General features: G+C 45.8%; 1 protein-coding gene across 3 annotated transcripts in view; it reads left to right on the top strand.

Moving 5' to 3' along the window:
- ADNP (activity dependent neuroprotector homeobox) overlaps positions 1–5,980 on the top strand; it is a 44,054-nt gene extending 38,074 nt beyond the window's left edge. For all 3 annotated transcript variants that reach the window (XM_033186734.1, XM_033186733.1, XM_033186735.1), the window contains one exon: positions 538–5,980. In XM_033186734.1, the coding sequence (XP_033042625.1) occupies positions 538–3,648 (3,111 nt within the window). In that variant the 3' untranslated portion in view covers positions 3,649–5,980. The remainder of the gene's footprint in view (positions 1–537) is intronic.
- The last annotated feature ends 12,094 nt before the right edge of the window (positions 5,981–18,074 follow it).

Below are 18,074 nucleotides of genomic sequence, written 5' to 3'. Positions count from 1 at the left end.
TTCCTAAACATTAAGAACTTAGCATTGACTTTTTAATTTACACTGACAAAAATATTTGGTTTAGGATAGCTTTTTTTGAGTTTCAGTTTTATAAAGTTAACTATACAAAAGGAAAAAACATAATAAAATCTGTGGCTTTTTTTTGTTTTGTCTTTTGAGACAGTTTTGCTGTTGTCACCCAGGCTGAAGTGCAATGGCGCGGTCTAGGCTTATTGCAACCTCCACCTCCCAGTTTCAAGCGATTCTCCTGCCTCACCCTCCCAAAGTAGCTGAGATTACAGGCGCCCACTACACCTAGCTTATTTTTTTGTATTTTTAGTTGAGATGGGGTTTCACCATGTTGGCCAGGCTGGTCTTGAACTCCTGATCTTAGGTGATCCACCCACCTCAGCCTCCCACAGTGCTGGGATTACAGGCGTGAGCCACCGCGCCTGGCCTAAAGTGAATGCATTATTAAGAATGTCTGGGGGGGATCTGGAATCTGTTAACTGCCTATCTGAAGTGGCATTCTAATTTTAGTTTTTGTGTTTACTTTAGGACTATCGGACAAAACCGTTCTGCTGCAGCGCTTGTCCATTTTCCTCAAAATTCTTCTCTGCCTACAAAAGTCATTTCCGAAATGTCCATAGTGAAGACTTTGAAAATAGGATTCTCCTTAATTGCCCCTACTGTACCTTCAATGCAGACAAAAAGACTTTGGAAACACACATTAAAATATTCCATGCTCCAAACGCCAGCGCACCAAGTAGCAGCCTCAGCACTTTCAAAGATAAAAACAAAAATGATGGCCTTAAACCTAAGCAGGCTGACAGTGTAGAGCAAGCTGTTTATTACTGTAAGAAGTGCACTTACCGAGATCCTCTTTACGAAATAGTTAGGAAGCACATTTACAGGGAACATTTTCAGCATGTGGCAGCACCTTACATAGCAAAGGCAGGAGAAAAATCACTCAATGGGGCAGTCCCCTTAGGCTCAAATGCCCGAGAAGAGAGTAGTATTCACTGCAAGCGATGCCTTTTCATGCCAAAGTCCTATGAAGCTTTGGTACAGCATGTCATTGAAGACCATGAACGTATAGGCTATCAGGTCACTGCCATGATTGGGCACACAAATGTAGTGGTTCCCCGATCCAAACCCTTGATGCTAATTGCTCCCAAACCTCAAGACAAGAAGAGCATGGGACTTCCACCAAGAATTGGTTCCCTTGCTTCTGGAAATGTCCGGTCTTTACCATCACAGCAGATGGTGAATAGACTCTCAATACCAAAGCCTAACTTAAATTCTACAGGAGTCAACATGATGTCCAGTGTTCACCTGCAGCAGAACAACTATGGAGTCAAATCTGTAGGCCAGGGTTACAGTGTTGGTCAGTCAATGAGACTGGGTCTAGGTGGCAATGCACCAGTTTCTATTCCTCAACAATCTCAGTCTGTCAAGCAGTTACTTCCAAGTGGAAATGGAAGGTCTTACGGGCTTGGGTCAGAGCAGAGGTCCCAGGCACCAGCAAGATACTCACTGCAGTCTGCTAATGCCTCTTCTCTCTCATCGGGCCAGTTAAAGTCTCCTTCCCTCTCCCAGTCACAGGCATCCAGAGTGTTAGGTCAGTCCAGTTCCAAACCTGCTGCAGCTGCCACAGGCCCTCCCCCAGGTAACACTTCCTCAACTCAAAAGTGGAAAATATGTACAATCTGTAATGAGCTTTTTCCTGAAAATGTCTATAGTGTGCACTTCGAAAAAGAACATAAAGCTGAGAAAGTCCCAGCAGTAGCCAACTACATTATGAAGATCCACAATTTTACTAGCAAATGCCTCTACTGTAATCGCTATTTGCCCACAGATACTCTCCTCAACCATATGTTAATTCATGGTCTGTCTTGTCCATATTGCCGTTCAACTTTCAATGATGTGGAGAAGATGGCCGCGCACATGCGGATGGTTCACATCGATGAAGAGATGGGACCTAAAACAGATTCTACTTTGAGTTTTGATTTGACATTGCAGCAGGGTAGTCACACTAACATCCATCTCCTGGTGACCACATACAATCTGAGGGATGCCCCAGCTGAATCTGTTGCTTACCATGCCCAAAATAACCCTCCGGTTCCTCCAAAGCCACAGCCAAAAGTTCAGGAAAAGGCAGATATCCCTGTTAAAAGTTCACCTCAAGCTGCAGTGCCCTATAAAAAAGATGTTGGGAAAACCCTTTGTCCTCTTTGCTTTTCAATCCTAAAAGGACCCATATCTGATGCACTTGCACATCACTTACGAGAGAGGCACCAGGTTATTCAGACGGTTCATCCAGTTGAGAAAAAGCTCACCTACAAATGTATCCATTGCCTTGGTGTGTATACCAGCAACATGACCGCCTCGACTATCACTCTGCATCTAGTTCACTGCAGGGGTGTTGGAAAGACCCAAAATGGCCAGGATAAGACAAATGCACCCTCTCGGCTTAATCAGTCTCCAAGCCTGGCACCTGTGAAGCGCACTTATGAGCAAATGGAATTTCCCTTACTGAAAAAACGAAAGTTAGATGATGATAGTGATTCACCCAGCTTCTTTGAAGAGAAGCCTGAAGAGCCTGTTGTTTTAGCTTTAGACCCCAAGGGTCATGAAGATGATTCCTATGAAGCCAGGAAAAGCTTTCTAACAAAGTATTTCAACAAACAGCCCTATCCCACCAGGAGAGAAATTGAGAAGCTAGCAGCCAGTTTATGGTTATGGAAGAGTGACATTGCTTCCCATTTTAGTAACAAAAGGAAGAAATGTGTCCGTGATTGTGAAAAGTACAAGCCTGGCGTGTTGCTGGGGTTTAACATGAAAGAATTAAATAAAGTCAAGCATGAGATGGATTTTGATGCTGAGTGGCTATTTGAAAATCATGATGAGAAGGATTCCAGAGTCAATGCTAGTAAGACTGCTGACAAAAAGCTTAACCTTGGGAAAGAAGATGACAGTTCCTCAGACAGTTTTGAAAATTTGGAAGAAGAATCCAATGAAAGTGGTAGCCCTTTTGACCCTGTTTTTGAAGTTGAGCCTAAAATCTCTAACAGTAACCCAGAGGAACATGTACTGAAGGTAATTCCTGAGGATGCTTTAGAATCTGAGGAGAAGCTAGACCAAAAAGAGGAGGATGGTTCAAAATACGAAACTATTCATTTGACTGAGGAACCAACCAAACTAATGCACAATGCTTCTGATAGCGAGGTTGACCAAGACGATGTTGTTGAGTGGAAAGACGGAGCTTCTCCATCTGAGAGTGGGCCTGGATCCCAACAAGTGTCAGACTTTGAGGACAATACCTGTGAAATGAAACCAGGAACCTGGTCTGATGAGTCTTCCCAAAGCGAAGATGCAAGGAGCAGTAAGCCAGCTGCCAAAAAAAAGGCTACCATGCAAGGTGACAGAGAGCAGTTGAAATGGAAGAATAGTTCCTATGGAAAAGTTGAAGGGTTTTGGTCTAAGGACCAGTCACAGTGGAAGAATGCAGCTGAGAATGATGAGCGCTTATCTAACCCCCAGATTGAGTGGCAGAATAGCACAATTGACAGTGAGGATGGGGAACAGTTTGACAACATGACTGACGGAGTAGCTGAGCCCATGCATGGCAGCTTAGCCGGAGTTAAACTGAGCAGCCAACAGGCGTAAGTGCCAGGTTCCTTGGCGTTGGTGACATGCTGCAGCCTGGAACTCTGATCTCCATTCAGTGTGACTGCAAAGCTGTCTTCTCACTGGTACTGCCTTGTGAGTACTGGTTGGACTGGGGGGCATGTGGCCGCTGCAGTTCCAGTGGTTATTTCTAAGTCTATGACACGACAGGCTGATCTTGCTTCAGAACCTTCTCTGACAGACACGGTAACTAAATGTGAAAAACCAATAAGCTGGTGGCTCATGAATACATACGAGGAAAAGCAGAGGTTTATTTTATCTGCCTTTTCAACATTTCTTTCCCTCTGTGAAATGATTGGTCAGATGTCTTTGAGAAGCGTTAACCTAATTCACATGGTAGTGTAGGGCCAACATTCAAGCTACCAGTCTAATGTGTATAGTAGACTTTGGGAAAAGCGATTTTTTTTCATGTATTCATTCTGAATAGTTGAAATGTATATTTGTACAGTCTTTTAGACCTATTCAAGTGATGCTCATGATACTGTTATTGTGTGCCCATCATAGATTTCTTTTTTTAGTGTTGCCCTTGCTGTGTAATAAATGCTATATCTAGTTTACCTAGCAAAAGCTCAAAACTGCGCTAGTATGGACTTTTGGACAGACTTAGTTTTTGCACATAACCTTGTACAATCTTGCAACAGAGGCCAGCCACGTAAGATATATATCTGGACTCTCTTGTATTATAGGATTTTTCTTGTTCTGAATATCCTTGACATTACAGCTGTCAAAAACAAAAACTGGTATTTCAGATCTGTTTTCTGAAATCTTTTAAGCTAAAATCACATGCAAGAATTGACTTTGCAGCTACTAATTTTGACACCTTTTAGATCTGTATAAAAGTGTGTTGTGTTGAAGCAGCAAACCAATGAGTGCTGCATTTTGGATATTTAGTTTTATCTTTAGTTCAACGCCATCATGGTGCATTCATTTATACCATCTAATATATGACACACTGTTGTAGTATGTATAATTTTGTGATCTTTATTTCCCTTTGTATTCATTTTAAGCATCTAAATAAATTGCTGTATTGTGCTTAATGTAAATATTTGCTTTATTACCCATGACAGTCCTGTGTGTCCATTATATCTTTTGCCATTTAATGCCATAACTCTTTCATCAGAGATGGCAGCCACAGTCACAGAGGAAACTTGTGGAAAACCCAAGATCTGTCGTCTGCATAAAGAATGCTTTCTCTTGAGGCACCTGGTACAAAATCTGTTTTGCGGGTTTTTTTTGTTTTTCTCTTTTAACTGAAAAATAGACACCCTTGAGTTCTTCAGTTCACCTTTTGTTAAGGAGCAGAGCCTGGATATATATGTAAATGTCTCAGTGATTTTAAAAAAAAAATGTAAACACGGATTGGCATTAATTTGCAAGCAGAATCTTAACAGCCTGATGGGTTGTTTGTTTTTTGTTTTTCCCTTGTAGATGAAGTTCAGTGTTCGTTTTCACCTTACACTGGGAACAGTTGTAGTGCAGGCAGCTCTGCCTCTGTGCCACTCTTGGCCATCTTGCTATTAAGGGAAAGGCTTTGAAGAGCACACACTTACAGGGCTGTAAAGATGGAAGGAGCTGGTATTTTTACCATGCGTAGATTCCCAAGAGCAACTTGTACTAAAAAGCAGAAGGTTACAAGGAAGCAGAATTAGGCCAGCATTTCCAGCAATGAAAACAATGATGGGATGCTCCAGTCCATGAGGAGGCTGGTCAGTCACCTGTCAAGGATCCTGGTGTAAAGAAGTCTGAAGTGGCTGATGTCCGTAACTTCCGAGTCCCTTTCCAAAAGACTTGTTAATGCTGTTACCAGAGAGTAGAGATTTGACCAGCCTCTCCCTAAAATGTTAAGCTTCTCAACAACAGTACAGGAACAAGTGCAAGAATAGATTAGAACCTTTAAGGAATTTGGGGCTGGAACGGAGCTACGTTACATCTGTTGTTATACAGGTAGATTATAAATTCTACATGCGCCAGCCAAAACTTAGGACAGGATGTCCCCAAATTAAGATGCTGTAGATTACCAAATCAGAAATACCAGCTGGATTTAGGCCAGCTCACGTTTATTTGGAAATTACCCTCCTCCCTGATTAACAGGCTTCTGAGTTGTACGTGGAGGACTAATGAGACTCGTACAAGACACCACAGGGCTTGGGGTCCAGGTCCCAGTTGGCTATGGGAGTAGAGACAGATCAGTGTGTTTCCTCATTAAGGTGGTGGGAGTGTGCCTTTTGGCATTCAGAAAAGGGTTTAGCCACCCTAAGAGTTGGAAATAAAGATCCCTAAAAGTGTCTCAATAAAAGCCATTTTAAAAGAATATTGTTGCTGCTGTTTGCTTTCCAAATAATGTGGAGATTGTTGGCTATGGCAGCATGGCACCTCCTCATTACAGAATGCCCATAAATGTAGGCTGAACAATTCTAACATGAGAAAAGCTAAGTATCCTAGAGAGGTCTGGTGTTTTTTTGTTTTGTTTTGTTTTTGCAGGAGGGGGTGGGGCGTGTTTCTGGCCCTGCAAGTTTTCTTGTGGGAATGAGTTCCATAGTCAGACAAGCTAGGACTGGGGTTTCTCTCCCTGTTCATCACATAGAGCATTTTCTCATCCTATCTTTGGTTCTTCATCATTGTAGAGTATAGGGAGAGAAGAACAGCTTTGTTCCCTCTTGAAATTCAAGCAGAGAGGGTGTCTGCCTCTCATACTGCTCTAGAGTTTTATGTCAGTTTGATCCCAATGCCTGCCCCTTTGTAATGACATCCATTTCTGGCATGAACAAAATGAGTGCCAGATTTGAAAACTGGATGTATTAAACACGGGAGTTTCCCATCTGAGATGCTTCACGCTAGAAACGATTAAACCTGCTTATTGCTAAATAAGTACTGCCATACAGACACGTAGTTTCTTTACTACTTAGACCTCAGACTAGCACTGAGGCCTTGAGATGAGGCTCAAGAATTATCTGTAGGTGGCTCGGGGTTTGGTTTTGTTTTGAGATGGAGTCTTGCTCTGTTGCCCAGGCTGGAGTGCAGTGGCATCATCTCAGCTCACTGTAACCTCCGCCTCCTGGGTTCAAGCGATTCTCCTGCCTCAGCCTCCCGAGTAGCTGGGACTACAGGCACTTGCCACCCTGCCTGGCTAATTGTGTGTGTGTGTATTTTTAGTAAAGACGGGGTTTCACCATGTTAGCCAGAATGGTCTCCATCTCCTGACCTCGTGATCCGCCCACCTCAGCCTTCGAAAGTGCTGGGATTACAGGCGTGAACCACCACGCCTGTCCATCTCTAGGTGGTACTATGCCACTAGCATTTGAGAACCATTTAGCTTGAGTGATGGAAATTTTCTTTCCCTAGTGAAATTAAGTAGAACATGTTGAATACATGGATTTTGCAGAGTATCAGGCAGTTTTTCTTTTTTTCCTGCCTGTTGTGACCCTTCTCACCCCCCTGCTGAGCAATAATTAGGTGCCAGTTGAGGCATGTTTCACCAAAATGTCATGGAAGAACATCTCAAAAGCTTCTGGAAGACTAGAAATGAAGAGGCCGCTGCCATCATTAGGAAATGGCATTCCAGCATACCAATTATCAGTGGGTCACCAGGAGGTAATCTAGAAAAATAACATCTTAGCTGATAGAAACTTGACAGGCAGGTTTGAAACTAAAAGGCATTTCTCCCAGCTACTGGAAAGTTGGCTTGAAAACTTGGCCAAAGGAAGGTCCCCATTTGCTAATTCTTTGCATCCTGCTTCCCACCAACTTGTATTACTTTAGTAACAGACTACTCACTGTAACTTGAATGCAGTGGAGCTACAATATAGGTGGGGTTGTGCTTTAAAGTCAGCATATGAGTTGCAATATAGTCAAAATCACCCCCTGAAAATTCTTAAAGTCATGATTTCAAAGTGTTCCAACCAAGAGGAGGGGACGTGGGAAGGAAGGTCCCTAGTCATTTCCAGGACAAATCTTCCACGCTATTCAGTGAGTTTGGTTGCATGTGTGTTTTCAGCATACGGCGTCAATGCATCTGTGATGCAAACCCCTTCCCCATCTAGGACACCACCTAGCCTTAAGGCGTAAGACCATTTAAACCTGAACTGGTTTTTGCAATTAAAAATCATTTTAGCCGGGCACGGTGGCTCACGCCTGTAATCCCAGCACTTTGGGAGGCTGAGACGGGTGGATCACCTGAGGTCAGGAGTTTGAGACCAGCCTGGCTAACATGGTGAAACCGTCTCTACTAAAAATACAAAAATTAGCCGGGTGTGGTGGCAGGCGCCTGTAATCCCAGCTACTCAGGAGGCTGAGGCAGGAGAATCACTTGAATCTAGGAGGCAGAGGTTGCAGTGAGCCAAGATAGCACCATTGCATTCCAGCCTGGATGACAAGAGTGAAACTCCGTCTTAAAGAAAAGAAAGAATCCTTATTTTATGTGTGTACCTTTAATAGTGTCTTATTACTACAAGTGAAGCAAAATGGATACTCTTAATATGCAGACAAGGCACCTCTTAGGAACCATAAAGCAGTAGAAGTAAAAGGGCTTTTCCAATATACTTGATGTGAGTGCTGTACTGGCTGCCATCCTGGACTGCAGTGGGACGTGACAGCTGTGTATATGAAGTAGCCATCTGCAAGTCTAGGAATCAAAAGTAGAGATCCCACCTTGGAGACACAGAGGAAGAGACAGTGGCATGACTTACCCGATGCCACTCCGTCTGCCAGCAAAGCTGGATCAGCATCCCCTGGGGAAGCTCAGCTAGAACCCTCTTCCCCAAGGAGAGGCCTCTGGATAAGGGGCTTCTCTACACCCTACAAGGACAATGTTCCTAAAAACACCTGAAGCTCAGGCATCATGAATATGCAACTACCCAACGGGTATTTTCAGAACGGATATGTAGTTCCTGAGACTAATTGTAGAGTGCTGGATTCCAAGGTATTCTCAAAACAGTCCAACCCCAATCCTTCCGCACTCCTCCAAAAATCCCCAAACCCTGTAAAGGGTGTAGGAACCCCAGGTTTCAGGTGCTGACATGAAGCTGCAGAGAAGCTAACTTGTCCTGACATCTCAGCTGGCAAAGGGGAAGCTGCTGACTAGGACATGGGATATCTGAGTCCCCAGCCACTGGTGTTTCTGGCCACACCATGCCCCCGGGCCTAGGATAGAGATTGGCCTCGGAAGCAAGGTGGCTGCTGCTATGAATGAAAAGATGTGTGAGCCCCACCCTCACCGTGTTCAGTCCCTGGCTTAGCGTTCCCCAAACTCACACTCCACCACCATTGTCAGTTTTGCCACATCTGCCTCACAATTGCTTTATGTTCCTAGTATGTCTCAACTCCTGCCACCACTTTTTTGGGGGGACAGGGTCTCCTTTGTCACACAGGCTCGAGTGCAGTGGCATGATTACAGCTCTGCAGCCTCAACCTGCTGGGCTCAGGTAATCCTCCCCCTCAGTCTCCCGACTACTAGGATTACAGGTGTGAGCCACCATGCCTCGCCCTCACTCCCCCTTTTAAAGGAAAACGATGTCACCAAAAAGCAAAATCAGCATAATCTGCCACAAATTCAGATGACCATAAAAGTGACTATGAGGGCCGGGCGCGGTGGCTCAAGTCTGTAATCCCAGCACTTTGGGAGGCCGAGACGGGCGGATCACGAGGTCAGGAGATCGAGACCATCCTGGCTAACAGGGTGAAACCCCGTCTCTACTAAAAAAATACAAAAAACTAGCCGGGCGCGGTGGCGGGCGCCTGTAGTCCCAGCTTCCCGGAGGCTGAGGCAGGAGAATGGCGTAAACCCGGGAGGCGGAGCTTGCAGTGAGCTGAGATCCGGCCACTGCACTCCAGCCTGGGCGACAGAGCGAGACTCCGTCTCAAAAAAAAAGTGACTATGAAAGTAAATACAAGACAAACATTAGATTTTTGCCACCTGTTATCGCATGCTGAGGCTGAAAGCCTGAGACTTGCGCTATTAAAAAGGAAAATCAGGCCGGGCGCCTAGCTCATGCCTGTAATCCCAGCACTTTGGGAGGCCGACGCAGGTGGATCACCTGAGGTCAGGAGTTCGAGACCAGCCTGACCAACATGGAGAAACCCTGTATCTACTAAAAATTAGCCGAGCATGGTGGCACATGCCTGTAATCCCAGCTACTCAGGAGGCTGAGGCAGGAGAATTGCTTGCACCCGGGAGGCAGAGGTTGTGGTGAGCCAAGATCACATCATTGCACTCCAGCCTGGACAACAAGAGCGAAATTCCATCTCAAAAAAAAAAAAAAAGGAAAATCAGAACAGGGTCACAGATCCATGAGCACCAAAATGAGCCTCAGCCCAGACCTGCCTTATCCCAGGATGACTCTGCTACCTCTAGCATGCCAGATAGCGCTGAGCTAGGGGCTGACAGACGGGCTCCAAGCCCACCCTGGCCTCTGCTTCCTTTAGCAGTGATTACTCACTTTGCTTTACCCAACCTCAGGCCCTTTTATATTAATTAGGATTCTCACTGGCAGGTTAACAGGAAATCCAACTCAGACTGGGCTTAATAAAGGTGACAAGGAGGCAACTGGCTGTGTCTGGGGAGGGCAAGCTGCTCAGGGACATCAGCAAGGGTTCAGGTTTTCTGTCTCCATCCTGCCACCCACAGGGACACTTCCTCCTAGGCAGGCACCCCGGTATTCATAGGGTGCCTCCCACTTACCTAACCTGAGAGGTTGCCCTTCATTCAGTATTGAGCAAGAATCCTGAATTCTGAGCCAACTGGACCATTCCAGAACGTCTGACTAAGTTGATGGGCTTAGTCCAAAGCTACCTGGTCAGTCACTGAGCTAGCATCACCCTGGTTGGCTTAGTCCAGTCAGGACCCATCTCTGGAGCTCAGGTGAAACCAGTTCAAACCCAATTCCATGCTACACTCAGAAGGTGCAGAGGGATGCTGAGGACCCAGCACTTCAAAGGAAGCCTTGTGCCATATGAAAACCAGATAAAAGGTGCAGTTGCTCCAACTCAGAAGACAAAGCAAATCCTGAAAAGTCTCTTAACTGGTATTATTTGGAAGCAGTGATTCCCAGCCCTGGCTACATACTGAAATCACCTGGGGAGCCTTAAAGACAGGCGATGCTAAGGTTCCCCCTCCCCTGCTTGGAGATTCTGATGTAATTGGTTTGAGGTGTGACCCAGCTGATTCCCAGACAGAACTGATGGTTTAAAGAGATGCGCAGTGAACGTGGGCTACAAGCTGGAGCCTTTCCCTGAATAGCATATCTGCTTCAGGCAGTTTCCTTTGAGACCATTTATTCTCTTTCCCCGTCATTCAAAAACACCTGCCAGCAGCCTAAGAAGAAACTGTACACTCAGAGATGCAACCTGACTCGCCCCAATATCTCCTCGATTCATCACGGCAACAAAGAGACCATGGCCTAAGCTGGAATCCTTACCTTCTGGGTGGAGTCCCCACTGCAGCAGCACTAGGCTTGAGGATGCCAACAGAAGACCCACTCCTCCAGGTCTCCTCCCTTTCATTCACCTCGGCCTGGCTCCTCTGGATGAAACTCTGCCCGTTACGTCTACAACGGAGCATCTCCATGGAATGCCCAGTGAGAAACCCTTCCTCATTGAAGAGGCTGGCCTCGGGCACTCAGGCTTCACTGGTTTGGTTTTTCAGGGGAACCATATGTTCATTCTGACCAAATGTGATGCATGTGTCCCCTGCAGTCCTCCCTTTAACTAATTCTCCAAATCCAGCATCATGAGCAGTCCTTAAAGCACTCTGCCAGAAGGCCCGGCAAAGACTGCAGAGGCCAGCCTCAGACCTGCTGTCCTCCACTCCCTCCTACTGCTGCAAGCCTGAAATGCATCAAGCTGATGATCACCTGTAAGAATTTCCAGGCTTTTGAATCCACAGCGAGCCCAGGGAACTCAGAGGCGATTCTGTGACAGCTGCTTGAAATTAGAACTACTCTGAACCCCTTCCAAAGATGTTTGCACTCTTGACCATAATGCAAAGTGGGATTTAGTGGGATTTTGCTTTAAGATGGAGAGGAAGATTCCTGGACACCTGTAGCTGCCTGGGTCAACTAAACATCTCCAGGGAGTTAGTAAACCCTGTAAGCAAACATTGTGGGGTAGCTTCTAACCTTCTCAAGAACTCCCCTTTTTACCCCAAGAAGGAGAGTTTTTATCATGAGTAGGTGTTGGATTTTGTCAAATGCTTATTTTCTGCATCTATTGAGATGATCGTGTGGTTTTTGTCCTTTATTAATAATGGTGTGGTACACTGATTTTCAGATGTTAAACCAACCTTGCATTCCCGGAAGAAATCCTGCTTGGTTATGGCATATAATCCTTTTTTATATGTTGCTGGAATCTGTTTCCTGATATTTTCTTGATTTTGCATTTGTATTCATGAGGAATATTGGTGTAGCTTTCTTACAATGTCTGACCTGGTATCAGTCACCTCCCAAAAGAGAGCCCTGGACAGCACACACTTCTCTAGTGGGACCCCATGCCTCATCCTCAGGGAGTTTGGAATTGGGGTACAGAGGTGCTAGCTAGACTGCCAATTGCTTGAACTGCAGTGACCATCCAGCTGCCATCCTCTACCACATGAAGCTGAGACCAAGATGCATTTCTTCATACACTCCATATACTTGGAATAAATTTCCCGTTGTCTGAGTCTCTGCTTTTATGGATCTCAAATGCAAATGCCCACAGGGGCTAGGCAGGTGAAATAAATTAGTGAAATAATTTGGGTATAAGAAAAGCCTGGAGGGCAGGACCCCCCAAAGCAACTTGACTTTATTTAGCTCATTGTTTTAAATTAGAATATCTGGCACTAAAAACAGTGCGCTCACATTCTTAAGGCAACAAGCAAACAGGAAATTCAGTTATTTATGTGCATTCTCCTAATTTTTAATTGGTGGCAACTGATTTTAACCATTTTTTGAATAGGTAAACAAACACCAAAATATCAAAATTTTTAAAGTACAGTGAAAAGGATACCTCTCACCCCAGATATCCACCATTCTCAAATCTGTGTTTATCTTTCCTGAGAATGGTAATGCCTTTTTCACATAGATAATAGCATATCACGTACATTTTTCTGCATTTGGCTTTCATATCTTGGCAATGTTTCCATACCAATTCATAAAGAACTCTTAATCCATTTTTACAACATTATAGTGTTCCATCATATGGTTGGGCTATAAAGGAATAAACCCCAGATCAATAAACACTTGGGTTCTTTCTAATCTTTTGCTATCTCACTGTGCAGTGACTAACCTTGTACATTTATCTTTTATTTCTTGTGTGTGTAAACTGCATTCCTAGGGTGGAATTACTGGGTCTGAGGACATTCCCCCTCCCCATACCCTTTTTCTTTTAAAGAGATGGGGTTTTGCTTTGTCATCCAGGCTGGAGTGCAGTGGCATGATCACGGCTCACTGCAGCCTCAACCTCCCAGGCTCAAGCGATACTCCTGCTTCAGCCTACTGAGTAACTAGAACCATTTCTAATTTTGATAGGCATGCCAATTGCCCCCCATGAGAATGGTGTCCAACCATCAATGTATAAGAATACGTTTCTTCAAAATGTCACCAACAAGACCAGGCACAGTGGCTCATGCCTGTAATCCCAGCACTTTAGGAGGCTGAGGCAGGCGGATCACTTGAGGCCAGGAGTTTGAGACCAGCCTGGCCAACATGGCAAAACCCTATCTTACTAAAAACACAAAAATTAGCTGAGCATGGTGGTACACACCTTTAATCCCAGCTACTTGGGTGCCTGAATTGGGAGGATCGCTTGAGCCCAGGAGGCAAAGGTTGCAGTGAGCCGAGATCACACCACTGCACTCCAGCCTGGGCAACAGCAGATACTGTCTCAAAAAAACAAAAACAAAACAAAACAGAATCAATAGTGTCATCAAAAATTTTAATCCTTGCCAGCCTGAAATGTGAAAAATCTCAGGGTATTTTTCCATACTTATTGGCATACATTAAGGTTGAGTATCTCCATGTTTTGCATTTTCCGTGAAACTCCTGTTTATAGCCTTTGCCTGTTTTGCCACCGTGTCCGTTTTTTCTAGGTGACATTTATTATGGAGATTGTCCCTTTGTAGCATGAGATGCAAATATATTTTCCCAATTTGTCATCTATCTTTTGAATTTGCTTCGGATTTTGTTGTTTTGGGATTTTTTGGTTGAGTTTTCTGTTGGTTTTGCCATGCAGAGGTTTAAAATTTATTTATATATATAAATCAAATTGACCTCTTTTATGGCTTCTTGATTTTGTACACTTCTCCAATGTGTTTACCTATTTCTTCAATAGATTCGTTTTATTTTACTTTTTAAGACAGGGTAACACTTTGTCACCCAGGCTGGAGTGCAGTGGCTGCACAATCTCAGCTCACTACAGCCTCAACTTCCCTGGCTTGAGCAATATTTCCTCCTCCCACCAAGTAGCTGGGTCTACAGGCAAGCACCACCATGCCTGGCTAATTTTTGTACTTTTTACAGAGAAGAGGTTTTGCTATGTTGCCCATGCTGGTCTTGAACTCCTGAGCTCAACCGATCCACCCACCTTGGCCTCCCAAAGTGGTAGGATTCATGTGTGAGCCACTGCACCCGGCCAATAGATTCATTTTATACATCAAACTCCTAATTGATTTGCAATTTTGGAATTGTTCCAGGTGTGCTGAGTGAGGTACGGAGCTCTATTTTTTCAGGTTACCCAATTGTCACAACATGAAAACATCTTAAAACAATTCAGGGCAAACCACACATTTCTGCCAATCAGATGCAACCCCATGGGGTGCTGTCTTGAAACCTCTTGCTTTGGTGAGCACGAAGTTCACATCCGCTGGCAAAGTGGGAAAGGGGGATGACCGAAGAGCCTTGCTCTTGGGAAAAAATCTGCAGTGACCTTTCTACTGGTGTCCCTGTCCAACATCGGCCACAAAAGAAAAAGACCGGCAGGCCTCGGTGGCTCACGACTGTAATCTCAATACTCTGGGTGGCCAAGGTAGGAGGATCACTTGAGCCCAGGAGGTTGAGACTAGCCTGGACAATATAGCAAGACCCCATCTCTGTTTCAAAAAGAAAACAAAGATCAGATCACCCTTTCCTAGGCTGCAGTTACCCTTACCAAGGGGTTAGAGGCCATCAATAGTCAGCAACTGAGGACATCATTGACTGGACAATGGAAACGTCAGGCACTTTGCTTTAATGAGGATGCGCACGAAGTCACCTGGCACAAGGACAGTGGAGCCGCTCAGAGGACTGAGGTTGGGGGTTCGTGGCAAGGCGCAGTGTCCCGGCCTTCCTTCCCAGGTGTCTCCGAGTGTCCCTTAAAGCTCATTGTTTGGCAATGCAAATCCTAGGAACTTTGGAATGGCTACTTCCAATTCATTTGTCACCTTTTCCCTATAGATTTCCCTGTGCAACCTCACCCCTCCTAACAGGACAGAGAGAGCAGCCTCTACTCTCCCATGACTTCTAACTCTGACCTGTAAGGGCAGTTCCTGAGTCACTCACTGTTCAGGCCCTCGGATGCTGCTGGTCAACTGAGAAATGCAGCACAATCAACCCTTTCCCCATCGCAGCCGGGGCCCTGCAACAGCAGCCTCCCATTACTGAGAGCCCTTCACCAGTGTGCCCAGCACGCACACAGCTCACCTCGTGTCACCCTCACCACAACCTATCAGGCCAGAGCCATCCTCATGTCTTACCACAGGGGCGGCTGGACTCAGAGCAAGCGAAAAGCCCGGCCCACACAGCTAAGAGGCGTGGGAGTGGACAGTGCCGCAAGGCAGGCTAACCTCAGGGCCATGCTCCTAGTGCAGAGCCTGTGGGTCTCTGCTTTAGGACACTCAACGTTGCTATGGCTTAATCACATGGGATTTCCTTCCAACTCTCCCTGGCCCCTGTTTCAGGCGCTGGGAGGAGAAAGAAGCCTGGGAGTGCCCAACACTCAGCAGATACTCATCCTTCTGGAAATGAGTGTCCTCAACCGCTTGTCTAAAACATTAACATTAGCTTTCTCCTTTTTCTTTTTCTTTTTCTTTTTTTTTGAGACAGGGTCTCGCTCCATTGCCCAGGCTGGAATGAAGTGGCACAACCTAGGCTTGCTGCAACCTCCGCCTCCCAGGTTCAAGCGATTCTCATGCCTCAGCCTCCTGAGTAGCTGGGATTACAGGGGTACACCACAGCACCTGGCTAATTTGTGTGTTTTTAGTAGAGATGAGGTTTCACTATGTTGGCCAGGCTGGTCTCGAGTTCCTGACCTCAAGTGATCTGCCCACCTCAGCCTCCCAAAGTGCTGGGATTACAGGCATGAGCCACCGCACCCGGCCAACTTTCCATCCAATGCATGCTCTCCCTGAGCACACTGGGGCATGCAGAGTGTCCAAGCTCCCTTCGCTAAAAACAGTCCCAGCCAATACAACACAGGCATGAGAATGAATGACCTACAGTAACACAGCAACAGGGACACCTCCCAAGGTAACATCAAGCCAATGACGCCAGAGACAAGAGATGACACAACATAGGTGCACATCCCGTGTGTCCTCTCTATACAGCGCACAGAAACTAGAAACTCCAGCCCATACGGTTAGATGTCAGTATGCTGTCAGCCTGGGGTGGGGGTGGGCGTGGGCATGGACCAGAAGGGGGCATGAGGGGGCTACTCAGTGCTGATAATGTTGGTTGGTTGGTTTCTCAGTCTGGTGAGGCTTAAATAGATGCATTCAGTTTGTGAAAAATTTAGTGAACCACTTAGGCACCCCTTTCTGTAAAGTAAATTATACTTCAATAAAAGTTTCTGCCAACACAACATTTTGGGAGGCCAAAACGGGAGGGTCCCCTGAGCCCAGAAGTTCAACACCAGCCTGAACAATATAGGGAGACCCTGTCTCTACAAAAAATAAAACAAATGTGAAAAGTTGCCAGGCATGGTGGTGCACGTCTGTGGTCCCAGCTACTTGGGAGGCTGAGGCAGGAGGATCACCTGAGACCAGGAGTTTGAGGTTTCAGGGAGCCGTGATCACACCACTGCACTCCAGCCTGGGTGACAGGAGTCTCATTAAAAAAAAAAAAATTGCAAAAGTTACCTCAATTAAAAAAATGCTGGCCGGGCACAATGGCTCACACCTGTAATCCCAGCACCTTGGGAGGTCAAAGTAGGAAGATCACCTGAGGTCAGGAGTTCGAGACTAGCCTGGCCAACATGGCGAAACCCCGTCTCTACTAAAAATACAAAAATTAGCTGGGTGTGGTGGTGGGCTCCTGTAATCCCAGCTCCCTGGGAGGCTGAGGCAGGAAAATAGCTTGAACTCGGGAGGTGGAGGTTGCAGTGAGCTGAGATCGTGCCACTGTACTACGCCTGAGTGACAGAGTGAGACTCCATCTCAAAAAAAAAAAAAAGAAAAAAGAAAAATGCCGACTTTTCCAGAAACAAGGGGTCTACCTATATCTTTTAATTCCAAAAATTGTCCTAAACTATTTCCCTGCTTTTCTGTTTTTAATTAAAAAAAAAAAATTTAGCCAAGGTCTCACTTGGTTACCCAGGCCAGAGTGTAGTGGCACAATCATGGCTCACTGCAGCCTCAACCTCCCAGGCTCAAGCAATCCTCCCGCCTCAGCCTCCCAAGTAGCTGGGACCACAGATGTGCACCAGCACACCCAACTAATTTTTGTATTTTTGATAGAGACATGGTCTATGTTGCCCGGGCTGGTCTCAAACTCCTGGGCTTAAGCGATCCGCCCACCTCAGCCTCCCAAAGTGCTGGGATCACAGGCATGAGCCGCTGCACCTGGCCTCTACTCTCTCTTGCCAGAGTCAACATTTTAGGCTTCCTTGAAAAATTTTTTGGGGGGTGGGGGACAGGGTCTTGCTCTGTTGCACATGCTAAGGTGCAGTAGAACAATCACGACTTACTGCAGTCTTGACCCCCTGTGCATAAGCGACCCTCATGCCTCAGCCTCCCAAGGTGCTGGGATTACAGGTATGAGTCACCTTGGTCATGCAGATTATCTTGAAATTCTAATGCAGGTCTACAGTTCAGTCCTGTATGTGCATAGTGGACTTGGCTGTATGTATGTGTGTGTTCTTGGCTCTTCGAGGAATTCCAGAAATACTCATTGCAGGTTGAAGTCACGGTGAGAAATCTGGAGTGTTAGGACAATAGCAGGAAACTCATCTGCATGGGAAGAAATGCGGGTAAATAAGCCTTTGAAGACCCTGGGGGTCCTAATGACCTCTGCATTCTTGCTGGGAATCCAAAGGCCGGGACTATCCCCTCCCCTCAGCTGGAGCCTCATAAACAGATGCCCAGGGTCAGGCCCTCACAGGTGAGGCACAGGAGGAACCTTCTAGAAAACATTGCCCAGGTGAAAAGGAAACTATCACTCCCCATCATTCTCACACCAGACCAGGAC

This window comes from Trachypithecus francoisi, unplaced genomic scaffold, assembly GCF_009764315.1.
Source record: "Trachypithecus francoisi isolate TF-2019V2 unplaced genomic scaffold, Tfra_2.0 Lachesis_group21, whole genome shotgun sequence".
In the NCBI taxonomy this organism is placed as follows: Eukaryota; Metazoa; Chordata; class Mammalia; order Primates; family Cercopithecidae; genus Trachypithecus; species Trachypithecus francoisi.
This window is presented reverse-complemented; position numbering and strand designations above follow the sequence as displayed.